This window comes from Symphalangus syndactylus, chromosome 8, assembly GCF_028878055.3.
Source record: "Symphalangus syndactylus isolate Jambi chromosome 8, NHGRI_mSymSyn1-v2.1_pri, whole genome shotgun sequence".
Classification (NCBI taxonomy): domain Eukaryota; kingdom Metazoa; phylum Chordata; class Mammalia; order Primates; family Hylobatidae; genus Symphalangus; species Symphalangus syndactylus.
Window position 1 is genome coordinate 82729361 of NC_072430.2, and position 26477 is coordinate 82755837.

The 26477-nt window shown below is 35.8% G+C and overlaps 1 protein-coding gene across 1 annotated transcript in view; it reads right to left on the reverse strand.

Annotated features, from left to right (window-relative positions):
* The window catches only part of TTN (titin), a 302859-nt gene that overhangs the window by 117115 nt on the left and 159267 nt on the right, over positions 1-26477 (reverse strand). The window contains exons 150-169 of the mRNA XM_055289874.1: positions 26280-26354; positions 25842-26138; positions 24966-25046; positions 24098-24175; positions 16564-16653; positions 12702-12785; positions 12535-12618; positions 10447-10530; positions 10253-10336; positions 10086-10169; positions 9874-9957; positions 9656-9739; positions 9443-9526; positions 9233-9310; positions 8741-8824; positions 8159-8266; positions 7813-7890; positions 3945-4058; positions 2568-2636; positions 251-331 (exon numbers count right to left, since the gene is read on the reverse strand). Of these exons, the coding sequence (XP_055145849.1) occupies positions 251-331; positions 2568-2636; positions 3945-4058; positions 7813-7890; positions 8159-8266; positions 8741-8824; positions 9233-9310; positions 9443-9526; positions 9656-9739; positions 9874-9957; positions 10086-10169; positions 10253-10336; positions 10447-10530; positions 12535-12618; positions 12702-12785; positions 16564-16653; positions 24098-24175; positions 24966-25046; positions 25842-26138; positions 26280-26354 (1905 nt within the window). The remainder of the gene's footprint in view (positions 1-250; positions 332-2567; positions 2637-3944; positions 4059-7812; positions 7891-8158; positions 8267-8740; positions 8825-9232; positions 9311-9442; positions 9527-9655; positions 9740-9873; positions 9958-10085; positions 10170-10252; positions 10337-10446; positions 10531-12534; positions 12619-12701; positions 12786-16563; positions 16654-24097; positions 24176-24965; positions 25047-25841; positions 26139-26279; positions 26355-26477) is intronic.

The window sequence follows — 26477 nt, forward strand, 5'->3', positions numbered from 1 at the left end:
TATCAACTTAGTTATGTCCATTAACATTTTAAATTTCAAAATAGTGTGAATGCTCACAAAATTTCTGTCTTTTTTTTTAAAAAAAGATTTGGAAATGACATTTTTCTTAATTTTCAATGAAACTACAAACAAATTTTGATAAATAGCAAACCAATTCAAAGAAAACCAAAGGACAGAAACATTTTGTAAGCTTTCAAGTTCATTTTTAAAATATACTTAACGCTGACAGAATGGTTGAAAAATACTATACCGCTTTTCAGAACAACTTCTTCCTTTGGTTCAGGTTTACGTTCAGGAAGTAATTTGCGAACTTTCTTTTCACCTCCAGGCACTTAAAAGAATATGATTTCAAATTTTGAAGTGAATTTATATAAAAACAGAATTTCAACAAGAAAAATGTCTCTCCTAAAACTAGTTAACTGTAGTGCATTAAGTAACAATTTTTGCTGCATATAAATACCACAGAATTTAAGTTTAAATGATACATTTCAAGTTATCTCCTCTGCAAATATCTATACAGCCTTGTGATGAAATTCAGCTCCATTAACTGCAGGCAAATGTATTCATTTTAAATGGATGTAGAGGATGTTGCTCTATATTGACTTTATGAATCTTTCATCAAATTACAGGGTTCTTGACAGTATCTTTGTCCCAAACTGCAATTGTAGATTGTCCAACTCTACGATGTTATCTACCCAACCACTAAATGTATGAAAATGATACTGGCAAGTGTTAATGCCATCATTCAGTCTTCTCCACTGAGGGAAGAAGGTGGCCAAGGGTTCCGGTTTGTGACTTTGATGCTGGGGAAGGGCCATATCTCACTTTCTGAACAGAAAAAGAGTATCCTTTCTTAAGATTTCCTTTTTGAAATAATGCTGGATAAAATATTTAAAATTATAGAATTATAAAATTTCAAAGCTGGTGTTGGGAGCTCATTTTTCATGAATAAGAAAATGTTCTTAAATTCATTCAAATTAAGGAATGCAAGGAATTCAAAATTTCCTCTTGCGTCTACAGCGAATACTGAGCATGGTGGATGATGTTATTTTATAGAGCAGCCTCTTTTGCTATCATGGCCCTCGTAGATTTGAATGGTGAAAGAAAGGAACACGTGGTGATTATTAAACCATTCTCCTCTCTACTAATGTCAATTAAAATCTGATTTAAAACAGTATTTATTTGTATCATGTAACTATTTGCTCACTATCAGAAATCTGAATTTTTAGATATTTCTACAAAACTTCCTATTTAGGGCTTTAAACAAGATATTTGCAATTCATTAAATGGTTTTTTATGTGATAAAGATAACTGCTTAACTCTTATTTCAAAAATTTAAACCTACAATAGGCAAATATGTATTTTGTTTTGAATAATCATTTTTTTCTAGTGTCAAATATTTTAAGTAAAAATTTTAAAGTTAAACATTACATATTTTATCCAGGATAAATTGTGTTGGCCTTCAATACTATTTTAGAGGTACCAATCTTCTCAATAACTATTTTTATTGCTCAAACCCAGAAGGAAGCACATGCATCTAATTAATGTAAAGTAAGGAGGCATAATATAGATTTTCTTTACTGATATAATGGACATAGTGAAAATATATCTGTGCATTTTTCATATTATTATTTTATTTTAAAAATCTTATTGATGTTTGAGAACCCAACACTGTAGCTATTATTTTTAAAGTCATTATATGTGATTATGTGCTATTTTAATGTTTATGATCAATATCCATGATAACATTATTTTGTAATCTCCTGTTTATGAAATCAGGAAATGTATATTTACATGGGTGACTTTTTTCCCCAAAATTTCAGAGTGACCAGAAACAGTCTTAACTTCTAGGTCTGAATGTGTTGATTACTTGAACAGAGCACTACTACCCACTAGAAAAATTATGTTTATTTTTGATAGATGTTTTCTAGACTCTTATAATTCATTTAGTTTTCTTTAGGGTCTAATTTTAGATGAGACCTTACTAGGGAAAATATTGTTTACAGAAAAATACATTTTGAAAAATTACCTACAGTAATAAGGAAATTTTTCTGAAATGTGAGTTCTGTACACCTCAGAGAATGCCTTAGAGCCAGTGAGAAGAGAGTGACATGAAAGTCCTAAGGAAATCCCTACAAATAACCTTAATAATATAAAAGGAAGATAGGACTTATTTTTAGTGCTTATTACATTGGCTAAAATTCTTATGTCGGGTGAAATGTCAAAACAGTTTACTACTAGCACTCAGCATTTCAATCTCATACGTCTCTTGATATCAATTTTGGCTAACTAGTAAAATTTGTTATTTTTAAGTTTAGGAAAATGCAAGAAGACATATGCATATGAGACAAAGATAGACCATGTCTATACATGTATGAAATGGATGGGAGACAAAAGAAGCCACACTCATGAGCCAGGACCATAAAAGCCACAGAAATATAAGAAATGAATGGGACTACTCTCTGATCATTGAAAAAGAGAGACAGAACATTCGATGGAGGCAGAAAGAGCGAGGAGTCAGGAAAAGGGCTACTACATAAGTATGTATTTTTCAGCCTGTGAAATACCTTTCAGAGGTGTAAGCTCCACTTTTTCTGGAACTGCAGGTTTTTCAGGAACTTTCTTCTTTGGAATAGCTTTAAAGAATATGATTTTACTTTTGTTATTTGTATATTTAATCTGAAGCAAGTGATTAACTTTCTACTCCAAGAATCAAAACCAAGCTTTGCTTTTAACCAGAAAGCATTAATAACAGCCAAGAACAGCCTTCAAAGAATATACAAGCAGCATTCGAACCATGAAAACAGACTGCAGTTTTACTCCAAAGTTCAGTAGTTAATTCAAGACCAGCAGAGAAAGAAGACAATTTTTGTTATTGGCAGGAGGAAGAAATTTTCCTTTAAGCATACATTTTACGTTAAGGAAAATGTATTTATGTGTGTGTCTTCATGGAGTGTCAATTAACAGATGGGTGGCCTTTCAAGAGGTGCCAGAAGGTCCCCCTAATGGCTATGAGGGTTGTAGAGGGCAGGAATCACCAGCAGCAATGTCTTATGCTGGAAGACTGTGGTTTGAAGATACATAGGTCTGTATGGGGAAAATGCATATCTAAGATTACACCTAGATAATTTTAGATTGAGGAATTACATGATGTTGCAAGACAACTTTTTATTAAAATAAGAATAATATGTTTCTGCCAGTTTATTTCAGCTTTTAAAGAAACTGATATTTTTAAAATTAAGTAACATTGTGTCAATTCATAGAAAAATCAAAATATAAGAAGGGGGAAGGGAAGTTTAATAATAGGAAGAGATGCTGGATACCAAATGTCTTCATAACCACTCTTTCCAGCTCCCCTGAGAACCACACAGAACACTTGTTTAAGTTGCAAGAAACAAAAAAGATGGGGGAACAGTAACAAGTCATTCATATGCTTTCCTTTCATGATATATAGGCACATATCAGCTATTGGAAATCATAACTATATTACTTGTAATATATTTAAAAGCACATGCAGTTATTTAAGAACAAAGTTTTGGCTTTTATGTAAATATGTTGCTGCAATATTAAAAATATCTTGCAAAGATTTCTTATACATTCCTTAAGCATAAGATCTGAATGATATGTATAGCAATCAGGCTTTGAAATCAGAAAACTCTTTCTCCCCACTCCACAAAAGAAAGTTAATTGGACAGCGCCTACATTCAGATATCCCGGATGACGCTATCAATGTACTTTCTGACTTTTGCAGCAGCAGGCATGGCATGACAAGCAACCCAGGAACCATGGGGCAGCAGAAGACACAGCTCTATGCAATCTCACAGTACAATCACGTCTGAAAGTACACACTTCTAAAAGTCATACATTTCTTGCAAGCATCATTTCAGATGGCTGGATACAAGTTTGAAGTAGGCTAATAAAACTTTGGAAGTGGCATTTTTTACCTTTAAGTTGGAATATTTTCTCCTTCACATCTTCCTTAGGTGGAGCAGGTGGAGGAGGTGGGGGTCTTGGTTTGAGTTTTGGTTTCTCAATAACCTTCTTTTCAGGTTCAGGTTCTTGAAAGAGTATTTCAGAGGTGTTAGTATATGTATATGTTAGCATGTGGATATGTAGTATATTTAATAGAAATTTTATATATATATATATATATATATATATGAAGTACAAAGTTTACTTTTTAAGGTATGTAATACCAGTATCCAACATAAAACACAGAACATAAAACATAAAAATATCAACCCTTTACACAGATGATAAGAAATACAGCAAAGGCACCAATAACAACAAACAAAGCATCCAGACAAGCCACAATTGACATGAGAGAAACTACAAGTTACATGGAAACCTAAGAATGAGGCTCACATTTAAAACAAAGAATACTTTACATACAAATGGGAACAGACGTACTACATATGTACAACAACATAAACCGTATACATTTCAAGAGAAAGAATATGATAAAGAAGATTTAAGTCCACTGGATTGAATACCTTTTACTGGTATTTCTTCAGGCTGTGGTTCAGGTTCAGGCTCTTCAGGTTTAATGTACTTTTCAATTTCACGTTCTTTAAAGAATGTTGACAAAGGATATGAGGTTGTAAAGTTCTTCAAAAAGACTCAAATTTCACATTGATGTAAAGATTACAGTCACAAAATAAAAATATATAATTCATACAAATACACGTATTGAAAAATTCACGTATAAGAAAAAGTTCTTTTACTTGACCTGCCTATTAATTAGATTATTTAATGTATATTGATGGCAAATGAGGTGACTTTTAAAATTTGATACTGTGTTATCATTTGAGGATCCAAGGCAATTATTCCATTTTGCTTCAGTAGTTGTTGTTGGAATTTATAATTACCAACAACAGTAACTAAATTAAAGATTCTAACTTGAAAGAAGTGTAACTACTTCAAAAATAAAGCAGTCAAACATGCTAGACTGCTTTTGTATATAATTTCAAGAAGGAATATTGTCCTGTAAATGCTTTGTAATTCTAACAGGAATCTTCAGGACATTAAAAAAAATTTATATATATATATATATACCTTCAACAGGGGGAGTCTCTTTTCTACCAATGGTTATAGATGCTTTTTCTTCATATATTATTTCCTCAGGAGTCTCTTCAACTTTAAAAAACATAGTATTTTATTTTAGACTATATTTAGAACAGAATACTGCAACTACTATTCTAACATATCAACCTAGTTACATTAAGTAACACTCTATAACAGGTTATTCAGATGACCCCCAAATATCAATAACTTCAATACGTGAGACAAATACATAAGATTCATCTACAATCAAAGCAAGAGGATGAAGACAATTGTCATCTTTCCAAGATTTATGGAGAAGCCGTGTACCTTCAGCAGGTGGAGCTTCTGGCTCTGCAGGGATAGGCACAGACACTTCCTTTTCTGGGATGATTTTCTCAGGCACTTTGGGCACTTTAAAGATACGATTTCGTTTACTATTAAGAATTTAGAAGACATGCAGGATTGTCTAAAGAGCAGGCAAAGAATGCAGGGGCAAGAGCTTCATCTTAGATTTCAAGGGGAAAATGGCTTCTGAGACATGGCACCATTTCGGACATTCTAATTTTATATATGAATCTTCTCAGCCTTCTTCATTTGCTTCTAGTCCTCTGTGTATGCTTAAATGAAGGTGGTCTAACTTTGACACTTAAAAAAATTTGCTCTACATTTTCTGAGTGAGTAATTGTTCCTGCACACTCAATTCTTATTTCCATGTGAATGACTTTAAGATCTACATCTCTAGGCCTGATCTTTTTCTTAAGCTCCTGATGCACACTCCCAACTTTTATGCTTTAAAGGTGAAAAGTACATCTACCATCTTCCTCTAACATTAGTTCAGAGACCCAATGAACCATTCTTTTGGCCATCTAGCTTTAAACCTTACAATGATCTTGGGCTCCTCAATTTCCCTAATGGTTTTGATAATGGTCAGAGGCCATTCAGTCTCCATCTCTCTCAAACCCAGTCCCCCTTTCAATTTCTGCCACCACGGATCTTGTCCAACTCTTAAAGATCTTAAATAATTGCAATGGGTCTTTACTATTTAGTAGCTGAAATTGCTGCCAGTTATCTTTCTAAAGCCCAAATCCTATTAATATGTAAGCCTGCTTCAAAATCTTTGAAGCTTCCTATTGCCTATAGAAAAAAGTACAAGCCTTTTACTGGCATTTGAAGTACTCCAAAATATGACCCCATCTTTATATCTGGTATTATCTTTCAAGACATTCCACAGCCAATCCATACTCAAATTGAGTTTACTTGACATAAGTTTACTTGACAATCCTTGAACATTCTAGACCCTTCTATCTCTGTGCCTTTCAATATGCTCTTCCCTTTCCATGGGCTATCATGTCCTCAATTTCTTTTGTTTTTAATTTTTTTGAGACAGAGGCTCACTCTGTTGCCCAAGCTGGAGTGCAGCGGCATGATCTCAGCTCACTGCAACCTCTGCCTCCTGGGTTCAAGCAATTCTCCTGCCTCAGCCTCCCAAGTAGCTGGGATTACAGGCACATATCACCACCCCCAGCTAATTTTTGTATTTTTAGTAGAGATGGGGTTTCACTGTGTTGGCCAGGCTGGTCTTGAACTCCTGACCTCAAGTGATCCACCCACCTCATCCCCAAGTGTTGGGATTACAGGTATGAGCCACCACATCCGGCCTCATTTCCTCAATTTCTACATGTAAAAGTCCATCAAAATTTAAATTCAGTTTAACACAGCTTCCCATGATGCCTCTGCCTGAACATAATCTTTTCTTGTGCTGTGTTTCTGCAGCCCTTTTGTATTCACTTGCTATGTGTAATCACTTTCTGTCTGTATTAGAGTCCTGTTATCTTTCTATCCTCTCACCAGATTTAACTTATTTGAAGACAGGATCAGGCCTTAATTTTTCTAATATGATGTCTTGTTAATGGTCAACATTCAACAAAATATGTAGAATTGAGCTGTTTTACACATTGAATGACAGAAGGTTCTTTTCTACTAGTTGTAACCATGTGATATATCACAGCACAACTGACTCCCATTCATTTTTTCACTCCTGCTTGTCTGTTTCATTTTTTTTCCCTTCATTATTTCCCTTTTTTCTGTGCAATATGATTTTAACATAAATTCACACTCAGTATGTTTTTCTCTAAGACCTATTATTAACATGCTTAAATAGCGGTTAGAGAAATCTATTTTCTCTTCATGGTAGGTACCTTTTTCTGGAAGAACTTCTGGTTTTTTGGTAACAGGCACAGGTTCTTTCTTTACTGGAACAAGTTTCTTGGGCACCTCAGGCGCTTTGAAGATATTAGTTTTGTTTTAAAAAGAGTATTTAAAAACATTTTAAAATATTAAGAATAAAAAACCTGTTTTGATTGGAGCAGCATTAAAATTAATGAAAGCAAAATAAGGAAATTTTTGTCTTTAGTTATGCAACAACAATAAGGACAACTTATTGGATTCCACTTTAAGATATCAGAATACTTTCTTTTTTATGATGCCAATGATGATGTGAATACCTTTAGCTGCTGGTGTTTCTGGCTTCTTAACAGTTGGGACCTTCTTCACTGGAACAACTTTCTTTGGCATCTCAGGTTCTTTAAAGATATTAGTAGCATTTAATAATACAAAGTTGCAAGATGTAAGATATACATACAAGTTTATTCAATGCCGTAACATATAGGTAAGAGTTAACAAACATATAATACAACACAACACACAATAAGAAAAGAGTGTAAAATTGTAGACACCACAAAAATGAAGTATTCATTTTAACATGAGTACCTTTAGGAGGCAGTGCTTCTGGTTTTTTGATGACAGGAACTTTCTTCTCTGGGATGATCTTCTTGGGCTCTTCAGGCACTTGAATAATAGGAATTTCTTTTAGAATCAGGTGATTACAATGAAAAATTTAATGCTAATAAATGAATTAAAAACCACATATATTTCTTGGTATATGTGGGACCAAATTCTGTGGGTCCAAAGTTTTATGTGTAGAAATAACTTTCGTTCTTAATGTAGTCAGATTTCAGGCAACAAGATACAAGACTGATATTTTGCCTTAAAGAAGATATATAGACACAAAAATGAAATGACTGTATTTTCCCATGCAGTGGATTCTGCTTTGTACCTGCTGGAGGTGGGACCTCTGGTTCCTCCTCTTCTGCAGCAGGAACTGGCTCTTTCTCTTCAGGAGCTATTTCCTCTTCAGGAGCAATTACCTCAGGTTCTTCATATGCTTTAAAGATATTAGTTAATTTTATTTCAATGTATGGAACAATATTCTAAGATGGACAAACACTAAACATGATAAATAGTAATCTTGATTTCTTCCTTTGTTTCAATTGATACCTTCTCTTATTTTTGTTAAGATAAAATCTGTCCATTTGCACTGACTTCTTTGTCTATTGATTCAAATGCTGGCAAAGCCCTTTTAGTATTTAATGTCATTTATAATCATTAGTTCTCCTGTCTTACTTTCTATGTACATTGGAGAAGCTTTGTTTAATACAGCTTACTATGACTTATGCAGTTACTGTGGACCAATAACCCAAAATAGATTTGAGATTGGAGCTAATTTAGAATGATGAATTAAGACAAATAATTAAAGGTTAGAAAATGACCAAGAAATAATGAGGAAGGAAGAAGAACAAAGTTTAAATTAGAAATAGTCGCAAGTGGCAAGGTCATTAATGATCGGTCTCACGTGTACCTTCTGGGGGAGGAGACTCTGCTCTTTCTGGAACAGGAACAGCTGGTTTCTCTTCCAAGACAGGTTTCTTTGGCACTTCTGGCACTTTAAAGATATTAATTAGTTTTTCTTATGAGTAGTTGAGAAGTATATTAAATTTATACCACATCTACTTCACATTTTGCTCAAATAACCCAGGGACAGATCCAAGAACAAATTTCACAATAAGGTCAGTGATCTGTCTTTGGACCCTCATATAGTGGGGAGGAAAATATGGCCTATTAAGAATAAAAGAACCAAGTTAGTAAACTTTTCCAATGCTTGTAATAAGTAAATATATCACTTTTTAAAGTCAATGAAAAAATTATTAAAAAGCATTTACACCGGAAAAATCCAGAATGACAGTTTTGTAGTTGTGAATTTAAGAGGACTGGCAAACAAAGGGTTTGATAATAGGTGACTTTTTAGACAAGAATGAGTGCTTTTCTGCAGAATCTCATTAGTGACATGTACCTTTTGCTGGTGGGACTTCTGGCTTTTTGGGAACAGCTACTTTCTTTTCTGGAACAACTTCTTTTGGAACTTCAGGCACTTCAAAGATATTAGTATTTTAACATTAGAAACAATCACCACTAAACATTCGTCACATTTACACAGAACAAAACCCTTTTAGAAGCTGGGGGCTCCATCCGCCCCCATCAAACAGTGGACAGCTGCATATACCTTTAGCAGGTGGGGCTTCTGGCTTTTTGGGAACCACTGGAGGTACCTTCTTTTCAGGAACAACCTCCTTGGGCACCTCGGGCACTATAAAAGATATTAGTAGTTGTTTAAGCTCATGGTTTCAATGAAATGTGAAAATCATGAAGCAGAACAGTAGAATATGACACTTTAAAGACAGTTTTTTGATAGGGAGTTAGTGGCAGTGAGGAATACCTTTCACTGGTGGTGGTTCGGGTTTTTTCGCAATGACAGCAGGTGCTTTCTTTTCTGGGACAGGTTTCTTAGGTGGCACGGTCACTAAAGAATTAGAAGGTATGTTTTAGAAAGAATGAAGATTGAAAAACAAGACAAAAGCTCAGAGCACCCAGAAGTATCAGGGCAGGAAGGGGAAAGAGTGGCCGAGGTGTCCTAGCAGCTTTATTGCCATGTACCTTGTGGAGGCGCAGCTGGCTCTGGCTCTTCCACAACTTCAGCAGGAGGCTCTTCTAGGGCAACTTCCCCAGGCTCCTCGAACACTTTAAAGACATGAGCTCATTTTAATGCCAGAATTGACTAAAACTGAAATAGTTTGCAAAAAAAATGTTTTTACAACACTAAGGAGAGATTTTTTAAAAAACACTAATTTGAATAGTTTCATTATTACCTTCAGGGGGAGGACTTTCCGGTTTGGGAGGAATAGCTTCAGGCACCTTCTTTTCTGGGACAGCTGCCTTTGGCACCTCTGGGACTTTAAAGATATTAGTATTTTCATTATTAGACAAAGTAAAGACAAACACACAATATCAAACACAGCAACATGAGGGTGTCTACCTTTTGTGGGTGGCACTTCAGGCTTTTTAGGAGGAGCCACTGGCACTTTCTTTTCAGGAACAACTTCTTTTGGAGCCTCAGGCACTTAAAAGATATTAGTGAAATTACATTTAGGCATTATGAAGACCACTAGAAAAATATTTTCCGGAGCAGAAGAGAAACATCATTTGAAGCCTAAAGCCAGTGACAAATACCTTTAACAGGTGGGACTTCAGGCTTTTTAGGAGGAGCCGCTGGCACTTTCTTTTCAGGAACAACTTCTTTTGGAGCCTCTGGCACTTAAAAGATATTAGTGAAATTATATTTAGAAGTTATGAAGACCATTAGGAAAAATATTTTCAAGAGTAGAAGAGATAGATCTTCTGAAGCTTAAAGTCAATGACAAATACCTTTAACAGGTGGGACTTCAGGCTCTTTAGGAGGAGCCAAGGGCACTTTCTTTTCAGGAACAACCTCTTTGGGAGCCTCTGGCACTTAAAAGATATTAGTGAAATTACATTTAGGAGTTTGAAGACCAATAGAAAAAATATTTTCCAGAACAGAAGAGTTCAATCTTCTGAAGCCTAAAGCCAGTGACAAATACCTTTAACAGGTGGGACTTCAGGTTTTTTAGGAGTCACTGGCACTTTCTTTTCAGGAACAACTTCTTTGGGAGCCTCTGGCACTTAAAAGATATTAGGTAAAATTACATTTAGGGGTTATGAAGACCACTGGAACAAAATATCTTCAACTGCAAAAGAATTAGATCATCTGAAGCCTAAGGTCAGTGACAAATACCTTTAACAGGTGGGACTTCAGGCTTTTTAGGAGGAGCCGAGGGCACTTTCTTTTCAAGGACAACTTCTTTGGGAGCCTCTGGCACTTAAAAGATATTAGTAAAGTTACATGTAGAGCTATGGAGACTACTAGAAAAATATACAGCAGAGGAATTGGATCTTCTGAAGCTTAAGGTCAAATGACAAGTACCTGTAACAGGTGGAACTTCTGGCTTTTTAGGAAGCACCAGTGTTTTCTTTTCTGGTGCAATTTCTTGTGGGACTTCAGGCACTTGAAAGATATTAGTAGTTTTTCACTTAGGTTAATGAGATAAATAGAGTAAAATATTTCTAAGATCAGAAGAGATATTTCTTCTGTAGAAACAGGACGGGTGAAAAATACCTGTGGCAGGTGGGGCTTCTGGTTTTTTGGGCGGAGCCTTGAGAACTTTCTTTTCTGGGACAACTTCTTGAGCTTCAGGCACTTGAAAGATATTAGTAGTTTTAGACTTAAGTTAATGAAGAGAAATGGGCTAAAATTGTTTACAGTAGGAGAGGAGATATCTCTTCTGCAGAATGAAGTCAGGGCTAAAGTGTACCTGGGACAATTGGAGCTTCCGGTTTTTTGGGTGGAGCCATGGGAATTTCTTTTTCTGTGGCTTCTTGAGGAACTTCTGGCACTTGAAAGATATTAGTAGTTTTATACTTAGGTTAATGAAGAGCAATGGACTAAAATTGTTTTCAGGAATGGAAGAGAGATTTCTTCTGCAGGATAAGGTTGAGCTGACATGTACCTGTAACTGGGGAGGCTTCTGGTTTTTTGATTGGTGCCTTGGGAATTTTCTTTTCTGGGACAACTTCTTGAGCAGCTTCAGGCACTTGAAAGATATTAGTATTTTTATAATTTATGAATGGCGAAGGTATATGTTACAATGATTGTGAGGGGTACAGACAATAAGTTTTTCTTAGCAGAGGAGAGGGAATAAATACCTTTTGCACGTGGGGCTTCTGGTTTTTTGGGCACAGCCACAGATACTTTCTTTTCAAGTACAACTTCTTTAGGAGCTTCAGGAACTTTGGAGATATTAGTATCTTTTAGTTAGAAGCTATAAAGGGGGAATATCGACTCCACATTTACCCAAGCAAATACAACTTGTGAGATCGGCAGACACTTCTATACACTCTTTCCTCAGACCCCCCTGACTGACAATGTGTAATGATACCTACCTTTAGGAGGTGGAGCTTCTGGCTTTTTGGGAGGAGGCACTGGTACTTTCTTTTCTGGGACCACTTCCTTCGGTGGCAGCACTTCAGGCACTTCAAAGATATTTGTAATTTGTGTTTAGAAAAGGTGAAAATGATGGACGCCTTTTGCATATAAGCACACACCAAGATATTTTGGACAGCGATTGACATTTGTTTTCTTTAGAATTATATCATCTTTATATAGTAGGATTTTTAACATATAATTTCCTAGTTAAAATAACAGTTATTTTTCTCCTGTAGTTTGTATAGCTTTGGCATTACCTTCAGGGGGAGGACTTTCCGGTTTGGGAGGAATAGCTTCAGGCACCCTCTTTTCTGGGACAGCTTCCCTTGGCACCTCTGGGACTTTAAAGATATTAGTATTTTCATTATTAGACAAACTAAAGACAAACAAACAATTTCAAACACAGCAACATGAGGGTGTCTACCTTTTGTAGGTGGCACTTCAGGCTTTTTAGGAGGAGCCACTGGCACTTTCTTTTCAGGAACAACTTCTTTGGGAGCCTCAGGCACTTGAAAGATATTAGTGAAATTACATTTAGGCATTATGAAGACCACTAGAAAAATATTTTCCAGCAGCACATCAAAAAGCTTATCCACCGTGATCAAGTGGGCTTCATCCCTGGGATGCAAGGCTGGTTCAACATATGCAAATCAATAAACGTAATCCATCATAGAAACAGAACCAACGACAAAAACCACATGATTATCTCAATAGATGCAGAAAGGACCTTTGACAAAATTCAACAGCCCTTCATGCTAAAAACTCTCAATAAATTAGGTATTGATGGGACGTATCTCAAAATAATAAGAGCTGTTTATGACAAACCCACAGCCAATATCATACTGAATGGGCAAAAACTGGAAGCATTCCCTTTGAAAACTGGCACAAGACAGGGATGCCCTCTCTCACCACTCCTATTCAACACAGTGTTGGAAGTTCTGGCCAGGGCAATCAGGCAGGAGAAAGAAATGAAGGGTATTCAATTAGGAAAAGAGGAAGTCAAATTGTCCCTGTTTGCAGATGACATGATTGTATATCTAGAAAACCCCATCGTCTCAGCCCAAAATCTCCTCAAGCTGATAAGCAACTTCAGCAAAGTCTCAGGATACAAAATCAATGTGCGAAAATCACAAGTATTCTTATGCACCAATAACAGACAAACAGAGAGCCAAATCATGAGTGAACTCCCATTCACAATTGCTTCAAAGAGAATAAAATACCTAGGAATCCAATTTACAAGGGATGTGAAGGACCTCTTCAAGGAGAACTACAAACCAGTGCTCAATGAAATAAAAGAGGACACAAACAAATGGAAGAACATTCCATGCTCGTGGATAGGAAGAACTAATATCGTGAAAATGGCCACACTACCCAAGGTAATTTATAGATTCAATGCATCTCCATCAAGCTATCAATGACTTTCTTCACAGAATTGGAAAAAACTACTTTAAAGTTCATATGGAACCAAAAAAGAGCCTGCATTGCCATGTCAATCCTAAGCCAAAAGAACAAAAACATGTACCCTAAAACTTAGAGTATAATAATAATAAAATTAAAAAAAAAATAAAGAACGAAGCTGGAGCCATCACGCTACCTGACTTCAAACTATACTACAAGGCTACAGTAACCAAAACAGCATGGTACTGGTACCACAACAGAGATATAGACCAATGGAACAGAACAGAGCCCTCAGAATAATACCACACATCTACAACTATCTGATCTTTGACAAAGCTGACGAAAACATGAAGTGGGGAAAGGATTCCCTATTTAACAAATGGTGCTGGGAAAACTGGCTAGCCATATGTAGAAAGCTGAAACTGGATCCCTTCCTTGCACCTTATACAGAAATTAATTCAAGATGGAGTAAAGACTTAAATGTTAGACCTAAATCATAAAAACCCTAGAAGAAAACCTAGGCAATACCATTCAGGACATAGGCATGGGCAAGGACTTCATGTCTAAAACACCAAAAGCAATGGTAACAAAAGCCAAAATTGACAGATGGTATCTAATTAAACTAAAGAGCTTCTGCACAGCAAAAGAAACTACCATCAGAATGAGCAGGCAACCTACAGAATGGGAGAAAATTTTTGCAATCTACTCATCTGACAAAGGGCTAATATCCAGAATCTACAAAGAACTCAAACAAATGTATAAGAAAAAAACAACCTCATCAACAAGTGGGCGAAGGATATGAACAAACACTTCTCAAAAGAAGACATTTATGCAGCCAAAAGACACATGAAAAAATGCTCATCATCACTGGCCATCAGAGAAATGCAAATCAAAACCACAATGAGATACCATCTCACACCAGTTAGAATGGCAATCATTAAAAAGTCAGGAAACAACAGGATGTGGAGAAATAGGAACACTTTTACACTGTTGGTGGGACTGTAAACTAGTTCAACCATTGTGGAAGTCAGTGTGGTGATTCCTCAGGGATCTAGAACTAGGAATACCATTTGACCAAATGACCATCCCATTACTGGGTATATACCCAAAGGATTATAAATCATGCTGCTATAAAGACACATACACATGTATGTTTATTGCGGCACTATTCACAATAGCAAAGACTTGGAACCAACCCAAATATCCATCAATGATAGACTGGATTAAGAAAATGTGGCACATATACACCATGGAATACTATGCAGCCATAAAAAAGGATGAGTTCATGTCCTTTGCAGGGACATGGATGAAACTGGAAACTATCATTCTCAGCAAACTATCACAAGGACAAAAAAACAAACATCGCATGTTCTCATTCATAGGTGGGAATTGAACAATGAGAACACTTGGACACAGGAAGGGGGACATCACACACCGGGGCCTGTTGTGGGGTGGGGGGAAGGGGGAGAGATAGCATTAGGAGACATACCTAATGTAAATGACCAGTTAATGGGTGCAGCACACGAACATGGCACATGTATGCATATGTAACAACCTGCACGTTGTGCACATGTACCCTAGAACTTAAAGTATAATTAAAAAAATATATATATATATAAAAGACAAATATTTTCCAGAGCACGAGAGATAGATCATCTGAAGCCTAAAATCAGTGACAAATACCTTTAACAGGTGGGACTTCAGGCTTTTTAGGAGGAGCCGAGGGCACTTTCTTTTCAAGGACAACTTCTTTGGGAGCCTCTGGCACTTAAAAGATATTAGTAAAGTTACATGTAGAGCTATGGAGACTACTAGAAAAATATACAGCAGAGGAATTGGATCTTCTGAAGCTTAAGGTCAAATGACAAGTACCTATAACAAGTGGAACTTCTGGCTTTTTAGGAAGCACGAGTGTTTTCTTTTCTGGCGCAATTTCTTGTGGGACTTCAGGCACTTGAAAGATATTAGTAGTTTTTCACTTAGGTTAATGAGATAAATGGAGTAAAATATTTCTAAGATCAGAAGAGATATTTCTTCTGTAGAAACAGGATGGGTGAAAAATACCTGTGGCAGGTGGGGCTTCTGGTTTTTTGGGCGGAGCCTTGAGAACTTTCTTTTCTGGGACAACTTCTTGAGCTTCAGGCACTTGAAAGATATTAGTAGTTTTAGACTTAAGTTAATGAAGAGAAATGGGCTAAAATTGTTTACAGTAGGAGAGGAGATATCTCTTCTGCAGAATGAAGTCAGGGCTAAAGTGTACCTGGGACAATTGGAGCTTCCGGTTTTTTGGGTGGAGCCATGGGAATTTCTTTTTCTGTGGCTTCTTGAGGAACTTCTGGCACTTGAAAGATATTAGTAGTTTTATACTTAGGTTAATGAAGAGCAATTGACTAAAATTGTTTTCAGGAATGGAAGAGAGATTTCTTCTGCAGGATAAGGTTGAGCTGACATGTACCTGTAACTGGGGAGGCTTCTGGTTTTTTGATTGGTGCCTTGGGAATTTTCTTTTCTGGGACAACTTCTTGAGCAGCTTCAGGCACTTGAAAGATATTAGTATTTTTATAATTTGTGAATGGTGAAGGTATATGTTACAATGATTGTGAGGGGTACAGACAATAAGTTTTTCTTAGCAGAGGAGAGGGAATAAATACCTTTTGCACGTGGGGCTTCCGGTGTTTTGGGCACAGCCACAGATACTTTCTTTTCAAGTACAACTTCTTTAGGAGCTTCAGGAACTTTGGAGATATTAGTATCTTTTAGTTAGAAGCTATAAAGGGGGAATATCGACTCCACATTTACCCAAGCAAATACAACTTGTGAGATTGGCAGACACTTCTATACACTCTTTCCCCAGGCTCCCCTGATTGACAGTGTGTAATGATACCTACCTTTAGGAGGTGGAGCTTCTGGCTTTTTGGGAGGAGGCACTGGTACTTTCTTTTCTGGGACCACTTCCTTCGGTGGCAGCACTTCAGGCACTTCAAAGATATTTGTAATTTGTGTTTAGAAAAGGTGAAAATGATGGACGCCTTTTGCATATAAGCACACACCAAGATATTTTGGATAGCGATTGACATTTGTTTTCTTTAGAATTATATCATCTTTATATAGTAGGATTTTTAACATATAATTTCCTAGTTAAAATAACAGTTATTTTTCTCCTGTAGTTTGTATAGCTTTGGCATTACCTTCAGGGGGAGGACTTTCCGGTTTGGGAGGAATAGCTTCAGGCACCCTCTTTTCTGGGACAGCTGCCTTTGGCACCTCTGGGACTTTAAAGATATTAGTATTTTCATTATTAGACAAAGTAAAGACAAACACACAATATCAAACACAGCAACATGAGGGTGTCTACCTTTTGTGGGTGGCACTTCAGGCTTTTTAGGAGGAGCCACTGACAGTTTCTTTTCAGGAACGACTTCTTTGGGAGCCTCAGGCACTTGAAAGATATTAGTGAAATTACATTTAGGCATTATGAAGACCACTAGAAAAATATTTTCCAGAGCAGAAGAGATACATCATTTGAAGCCTAAAATCAGTGACAAATACCTTTAACAGGTGGGACTTCAGGCTTTTTAGGAGGAGCCACTGGCACCTTCTTTTCAGGAACTACCTCTTTGGGAGGCTCTGGTACTTAAAAGATATTAGCAAAATGACATTCAGAAGTTACGAAGACCACTAGAAAAAATATCTTCAAGAGCAAAAGAATGAGATCTGAAGCCTAAGGTCAGTGGCAACTACCTTTAACAGGTGGGACTTCAGGCTCTTTAGGAGGAGCCAAGGGCACTTTTTCTTCAGGGATAACTTCTTTGGAAGCTTCTGGCACTTAAAAGATATTAGTGAAATTACATTTAGGTGTTATGAAGACCACTAGAACAAAATATTTTCAAGAGCAGAAGAATTAGGTCTTCTGAAGCCTAAAGTCAGTGACAAATACCTTTAACAGGTGGGGCTTCAGGCTTTTTAGGAGGCACCACCGACACTTTCTTTTCAGGGATAATCTCTTTGGGAGCTTCGTGCACTTGAAAGATATTAGTATTTTTACACTCAGAAAATATAGAGACGACTAGATAGATACACAGACATTTTCAAGAACAAAAGAGCTATTTTTTTCCCCTGAGCCTGAGATCAGTGGTAACAAGTTCCCATAATAGGTGGTGTTTCAGGTTTTAGAGGAGGAACTTCTGGTACTCTTTTTGGTAGCCATTTCTTTGGGAGCTCAGGCAGTTTGAAGATATTAATACATTTACACTTGAGTCACAAGAGTCAACACAGACATGATTCACATGTACACATCAAAATAATTTTCAAGGCTGGAAAGGTGGTCCTTTCTATCGCCCCACCCACTATCCCACCATAAAAAGACAGTTAAGAATGTACCTTTGACAGGTACAACTTCAGCCCTTTGGGGAGGATGCACTCTCTTTTCCGGGACAACTTCTTTGAGAGCCTCTGGCACTTTGAAGATATTAATAATTTTACGTTTAGAAGTTACAAGAATCAACACAATCAGGAAACACATTTATAGACGAAAAGACATGTTCCCACCCCTCTAAGCTTCCAGCAAGATATACCTTCATCAGGAAGGACTTCAGGCTTTCTGAGAGGAACCACAAGCGTTTTCTTTTCAGGGACAATTTCTTGGAGAGCTTCAGGCACTTTAAGAAATTAGTAGTTTTATGTTTAGTGTTATGCAGATCACTAGGAATAGCAAAAATATTCTCAAAACTACAAGAGCTAGTTCTTGACCCTGAGAGCATGGTGACTGGTACCTTTAACTGATGGGGGTTCTCTTTTTTTGGAAGGAACTATCTTGGCAGGAATAATTTCTCAAGGAGCTTCGGGCACTTGAAAAATATTAGTAATTCACATTTAAGAGTTAAAATGATTAATGGAAAACAGTAACCACAATAAGTTAGGAAATATAACCACATTTTCTTCTCTTCCCTCCATCCTTCCTTTGTTCCATCAATAGGCTGTCTTTTAAGGGGTTAGTGGATCCTTGAGAAGAGGTGCTCCCCCTCCTCCAGAACCTCACAGAGCTCTCGCGACACTCTACACTCTCATTATGAAGGATTTTTTGTTGAATGAATACTTTCAGCAGGAGGGTTTTCCATTTTGGCAGAAACAGCCACAAATAATTTCTTTTTAGAGGAAACTTCTTGTGGAACCTCAGACACTTAAAAGATATTAGCATGTTTATATTTAGAATTTATGAAGAGTATTAGAAAAAAACATAGTTTTAAGAGCAGACGACAGATAATTTCTTCTTTCACATTTGTTCAGAGGTAATGTACTTTTCATACGTGGAGTTTCTGGCTCTTCAGGTACATCCTCAAATATTTTCATTTCAGGAACAACTTCTTTCATAGCTTCTGGTGCTTTGAAGATATTAGTATTATGGTTAGAGTTTAAAAGGATCAGTGGAGACATTAATTAAATGAGCTGAACCAAAGTGATTTTTATGGCTAAAAAGATGATTCCTTTAAAGAATCTGAGGAGGCATAAAATCTTGAGGAGAGAAACAAAATATTAATTGTCTTTGTTTATTATTCTCCAGTTCCCTAGCACCCTGTACATGCTAAGCACTCTAATAAATGAAGGAAGGAATGACAGGATGAACGATACCTTTAGTAGGAGGTATTTCAATTTCAAGGGGAGCAGCCATGGGTGTTTCCTTTACAGGGACAATTTCTCGAGGTGATTCAGGCACTTTAAAGATATGAATACATTGTACTTTGGAGTTATGAAGAGCAGTAAAGAGTTCCCATCATAACTGCACATACAGAACATTCCAGATGGGAACGTTCTCCCCCTCCCCGCCCCCAGAATCGGATTCTTTTGTAGCAGTGTGAGTATTGGGTTATAAGCGGCTGTTTTCTTGGTCACCTCAGGCACTATCAACATTAGTAATTTTATTTATGGGAATGGTAGATGCATAGAAAATTAGATCATGGAAAGTGGAAACATTGATTGTAATTAATGCTATACCTCTAGCTATTATGTTGAGAAAAACGAATTACAGCCACTTCGAAAAATCTAGGTTGGCTTTTGTTTGCATTCACACCTTAGGCACCTTAAAAAGGTGAGTGTTTTTCAAGTTTAGGAGAGAAGAGAACAACCAAAAGATTCCAGATGGAGAAAAAATATCAAAATATTCAGATATTCTTTAAATTACAGAATACCATGGGTATTATGATGAAATTATTGTTCTGGAGGTTTTAAAGCTTTTTCATGTTTTGACTTATCTAAAGATATTCAAAATGAAAAAAAAATGTATGATGCTTGAAAAATAAAAGATAGGCTATGAGAGGAGCAAATGAACATGGAGGGGAGATTTCCAGCTTTAACTGGAATTATTTTTCCCTAGGTTGGAGGATATTCTGGGAGGCTCTCAGATGTTCTAATTCGCACTGAATTAATATTTTCTTTTCTTTAAGACATGTTTTGATCATAATATGTGTATATATATTTTCTCTGGAGTCCTCATAAAAATACACTGACTCAACTATCTTTCATGTGTATAAGTTAAAGGTATTTTTTCCCTCTATTGTCTCTTGAGTGACTCACTGGTACATGAATACATTTGGTTGAGCTTCTACTTGGGGGAATCCATCTCTGAAATGATTTCCATTGTAGCCACTGTGGCTTAAAAGATATTAGTATTTTTACATGTGTTAAGTACAACTGTAAACATGAGATTAAAAAGCTGACTTTCTTCCAACTTGTACCTGTTGGTGATGGTGTTTTTCTTCTTTTAACAATAGGAGTTTCTCCCTCTGGAATGACTTCCTTGAAGACTTCAAACTCTTTAAAGATATTAGTATTTTTTTTAATAGAGAAAAGGCAAAGGCGTAAAGACATGACATACTAATAAAGTTAGATATGTTAATATCATTTCAGAGATCTTTATGTTAGAAATGTTATTTTTGTTCTAATATTTTATCTTTGTATATTATATATGTGAGACTTGACTTTCTTGGGGGCAAGTCATAGGTCATTCTTTGTTGTGGGTATATCAGATCCTTTAAAGACAGTATTTTAACATTAGAGGTTGTGAGAATGTATATTAAACATTAAACATTTTGTAGACTGAAGACAGTATATTTTCTTCTTTAGATTTTCCTAACTAGAGAATTATACCTTCAGTTGGAGGATGTTCTGGAATTTCAGGAATAGCCTCAGGTACCTCCACCTCTGGAAAAACGCCTCTGGTTGTATCAGGTTCTTTAAAGATATTAGTAGGTTCACATTTAAAAGTTGTAAAAACAGTAAATTACATAAAGCATGCAATGTCTGAGTCATAAAGCCAAAGATATTAATCTGGGTTTGATGTATTTGAAATATACCTTTAGTTGCTGGTGTTTCTCTCTTTTTAGGAATAGTCACATATATTTTGTCTTCTGGAACAACTTTCTTGGGTGGCTCAGGCACTTAAAAGATATGAGTATAGTTATATTTATAAATGGTGAAGAAAAATATTGAGCTTTTTAAAAGCAGCCAAAAAATAGTCTTTCTTCAGACTGGATCATTGGTGTTATATACCTTTTACTAGTTTGGGTGTTGTCTTTTGAGGTTGAGTCACAAGTACTTTCTCTTCTATGACTGCTTCTTCAGATGCTTCATAAACTTTAAAGATATTAGTATTTAAATAATTAGGATGTTTCAAGGTGGATAAAGAATTGTATTAAGAAAAATATAATATATACTACCACATTCATCACCAAAATTAATAGTAGCACATAGAGGCAAATTAGTGGCTAGAATGCATTGGCTGGGGGTAGCCTCATTCCCAGTTTCATGATATAAGACTCTAAGCATTTCTCTATGATCATGATAATAAAATGGAGGAATTGTTCAGGCAAGGACTATATAATTCTTCATTTTGCCTTAAGAAAGTTGTTGGTAAAATTGTCCTATTGGTCTTATTTTTAATGGATTTGTCTATAAAGAACAGGGAAGATGCTGAATTGCACATTGAGAATTCTCCTATATTTGACCTACTAGAAATTCATGTAAGTCTTTTCCCTTTCTAGAAGCCTTATTATCTATATTTTCAAATCACATCTAAGATATGGTTTTACAGTTTAATATGAATGTAAAAGCCATTTAGGGTTTGGAGGCAGAAAATTAAAAAAATTAAATACTTAGGAAATAAGGCAAATAAAGACAACAAAAATTTCTCCAGCTTTTAGAAAGAAAAACTGTCTGAAAACAATAACTAAAGTCAAGAATAGAAAGGATATTCAAAGGAGGAAGTGATTATATTCTTTTATCTCAACTTAGTATAACAGGATGAACAACAAAAAAGTTGAGTTTCAACAGGAAATTTTTTAGATTAAAAAGAAATGGAAGAGGTCTGGCTGTAGTGGCTCATGCCTGTAATCCCAGCACTTTGGGAGGCTGAGGCGGGCGGGTCACCTGAGGTCAGGAGTTTGAGACCAGCCTGACCAACATGGTAAAACCCCGTCTCTACTAAAAATACACAAAATTAGCTGGGCCTGGTGGTAGGCGCCTGTAATCCCAGCCACTTGGGAGGCTGAGGCAGGAGAATAGCTTGAACCCAGGAGTCAGAGGTTGCAGTGAGCCAAGATCGTGCCACTGCACTGCAGCCTGGGCACGGCAGAGTGAGATTCCATCTCAAAAAAAAAAAAAAAAAAAAAAAGGAAGAATATTTTGACTACTGTCATTTTTACTATTCAGGTTGTTGAACAGTATTCTATTCACAATATTTTACTATTTTGATTATTTCATAATTCAAATTATTTAAACCTAATTTTGTATGAAAGCGAAAAAAAATAAGTCTTGAGGATTCTTTTGAGGTTCGAGTGGCCTTGTAAACCTAGGGTCCTTTGAGCAGTTTTGCCAAAATGTTTCCAATTACGGTTGTCAAGAGTAAAAAAAGGCCGGGCGCGGTGGCTCACGCTTGTAATCCCAGCACTTTGGGAGGCCGAGGCGGGCGGATCACGAGGTCAGGAGATCGAGACCACGGTGAAACCCCGTCTCTACTAAAAATACAAAAAAATTAGCCGGGCGTGGTGGCGGGCGCCTGTAGTCCCAGCTACTCGGAGAGGCTGAGGCAGGAGAATGGCGTGAACCCGGGAGGCGGAGCTTGCAGTGAGCCGAGATTGCGCCACTGCACTCCAGCCTGGGCGACAGAGCGAGACTCCGTCTCAAAAAAAAAAAAAAAAAGAGTAAAATATAATAATGGTGAAACATTTTGATTTTATAAAATCCAATTAAAAATATTATTATGGAGTTAAGTTACTTCATGATCTGAGAAAATAAATTGCTTCAAAGCAAAAGACACTTGTATACAGAATAGGTTAGAAAATTTAACAAGACAACTGACTTTTCTAAAATCACATACTCTGATAAGTAGAGTATTTCTTTTTTAAATTGGTGAGGAAATATAGCTTGTCTGAGGATAATAGCCACTAAGATTATTTGAGTCATATATTTTTGGCATGTTAGGCTTTTACAAGAGTTTAGTATATTTACTTTTCAAAGCTATAAAGACAAACGTAGTGAATTTAAGGACACAAATGAAACCAAAAAGAACCACTAATTTTTCTACACTCACTGTACATCTCTGTGTCTTCAGAAATAACAACAGGTGATTTTTCTTCTTGAACACTTTTCTTAGGCATCCCAGGAACTTTAAAGATATTAGTATATTAATTGTTACAGAGAGCAAATATAAGATACAAAATACAAGGATTTAATGTCACACACATTCACTTTAAACCATGAAAAACTAAACCAAGAGTTACTTCATGTTGTGATTAGCATCACTGTATACCTTTAGCTGGTGGAACTTCAGGCTTTTTCTGAACAGCTTCACGAACTTTTTCTTCTGGGACAATTTTCTTGGGTACTTCGGGTGCTTTAAAGATATTTATTTATTTTTTCAGAACATTATAGTTGGGTGTAAACATAGCAAGCCTAGAAGGGGCATCTAACGAGACGAATGCGAAAAACCCCTCAATTATAAGTCAACTATAAGTCAAATGTAGTCATTGCATTTCTCTGAATTGCCTTGTCGATGAGTTCTTGATTCATTATATCAGAAACACTTTGCTCTTTGGAGATAGTATCATTTTCTATTGTCATTTAGAGCACACGTTTTTTTTCCAGAGCTACTTCAGAAGAGCTTCCAAAATGAATTATTTTTGAAAGAGAAGTTGAGGGATCAATATTATTTAGTTATTAAATAAGAGGATCAATACAAATAATAACTTTGGGCTTATGTCTTTATGCCTAAAACATTGCCTCAAAAGGCAGGATTATGTTATAGAACATAAATTGAAGTTTATGTCATTCACAACCATCTTGTGGCGTTGAGAGGAGAATGGTCTCTCTTACATAGTAAGTGAATAAAAAAGGATTTTATATTAATGATGAATGAGAAAAGGCAGTCACCTTTAGTTGGTGGAACTCTGGGCTCTTCAGGAACGCGTACTTTTTCTTCTACCACAATTTTCTTAGGCACCTCTGGTACTTTAAAGATAATAGTAATAATTTCTTTTATTTTTAAATATACACTTTTTTAACAAGCAGAGCATAAGAGAGATATAAACACAGAACACAGCAACAATATAAAATACAGACATCACTTTATCAAGTACATTACAGTATTTCAAATGCATTGAATTTAAAAAATATATAATAACAAAAATCCAGGGGAATTTCCCATGTTAGAATGGTAAGAACTTGAGAAGAAAAATTAACAGTACACCTTCAGCTGGTGCTATTACTGTTTGCTTTTGTGGAAGAGTTGCTACTTTCTCTTCAGTGATAACTTTCTCACATGCTTCAGAGACTTTAAAGAAATAAGTTTATATTATTTATTAGATAGTTTTTTATTTCTATTGTGAAATTTAAGAGATTTACAAAAATGAACAAAGCAAGAACATTAAACAAATATTCACTATGCATTTATATTTGCCAGGTTAATATAATTAATAATAAATAGAAAAACATGTGTTTATCAGTAAGCATGTTAGTGAATATATAACCAAACAGCACCAAAGGAGGAAATTTGGGCTCATTATTTGGTTACTAGAGATATTTGCTTTGGTTGTTTTAGGTATAACAACAGTGACTGTCTTTTTTTGGTAGAACTTCCCTTGGACCCTCAGCTGCTTTAAAGATATTAGTTTGTTTTAGACATGTCAGAAACAAGAAATACAGAAGAAAGACATCAAGTGGAATGCAAACTTGTGCTTATAAAGCAACCAAGGTGCTATTGTATGTAAAATTAAGTAGTAATTTTTCACCAAGAAGATACCTTTAGCTGGTGGCTCTTTTCGAGGAACAACTTTAGTGGGCGGTTTTTTTGGAGGGATGATTTTCTCAGATATCTCAGGCCCTTCAAAGATATTAGTATTTTGGTTTAGAATGAACTCTTGAAGTATTTTGGAGCACTACTACTAACGTTAGTACAATGAGGGGTCACAAAATTCTTTATCTATATTTTTTGAATTTATAACACACTTATTTCCAAAAGAGCTTTGATTTGATAAATATCATGTATATTGTAATTTTCTATATATGCTAAACACATACACACACACATTCCTTCATATTATACATATATTATTAATTTGTGCAAGATCTGGAGGGTATTGCAGATAACTTATTTGTGCTATGGCTTGTCTTCACTGTATGCTAGAATACAGATGCCATTAACAATACTTTACTTCCTTAATGTTGTTTCTCTAATGAAAGTATCATAAACTGGCAAAAGCTTTTGGTAAGTATTTCTCAGTTTGTGAACAGTTGACTGAAATGTTAAAGCAGTGATTATTTTGCCTGAACATGTAAATTCCTCAGTGAACTGAGGAGTTTGTCACTTCACTAATGACACTGGTCAGTTATTTTGGTACCTGTAACAATTGTGTAACATTCTTAGTCAGATTTAAAAAATAATCCCCAAATTCATACAGTGACCTCCTTAGATAAGTTGATACCAAATATTATTATCATCCACTAAAATTATACTCCATGTGGTTAAGAGATATTAATCTTTGTGTCAACTAGTTTAAACTCATGTTTAAAGTATTGCGTGAGGTTTCTAATCTTCCAAACTGAACACAAAATTTACTCTCAAAGGAAAGTTAGAGCAAGATATAAGAATTTATAGTATTTGAAGAATTCCCTATACCTTTAGGTGGAGCTTTTGGTTTTTCAAATACTTCCACTTCTTCAGCCTCAAAAACTTCTATTACCCTATGAACTTTTTCAACTCTGTGTTGTTCTTCAGCTCTATGTTCTTCTAATTTGACGAATTCTTCTACTTCATGAAACTCGTCTTCTTCAAAATATTCTTCAACTTCATGGAACTCTTCTTCTTCTGGAATTTCTTCCACCTCTGCTTCTACTACTTCTAATTCTAGTCTTTCTTTTACTACTTCTTCTTGGTGGAAGGCAACTGATACTTTTTCCTCAAGGACAGTTCTCCCTGAAAGAGCATCTATTTTAAAAGACTTATTTTTTTAAACACTGAAGAAACAAAGATGTACATTCAAAATATATATTTTTAAAACTGAATAAAGGCTTGCATGCAACAATACACAAAAATCCAAGATCTTTCCAAAAATACCTTTAGCTGGGGGAACAGCTTCTTTTTTAGGCACAAGGACTTTCTTTTCTGGGACTTTCTTTGGTACTTCAGGCACTTTAAAGATACAGTTTTAATATTTAGGACTGTTGAGAGCAAGCTTTCTTAGACAAAAGTCATCAAAAACAATCAAGACACAGAGACATGAAACATAAAAGTCTTAACGAAAAAAGAAGAGGA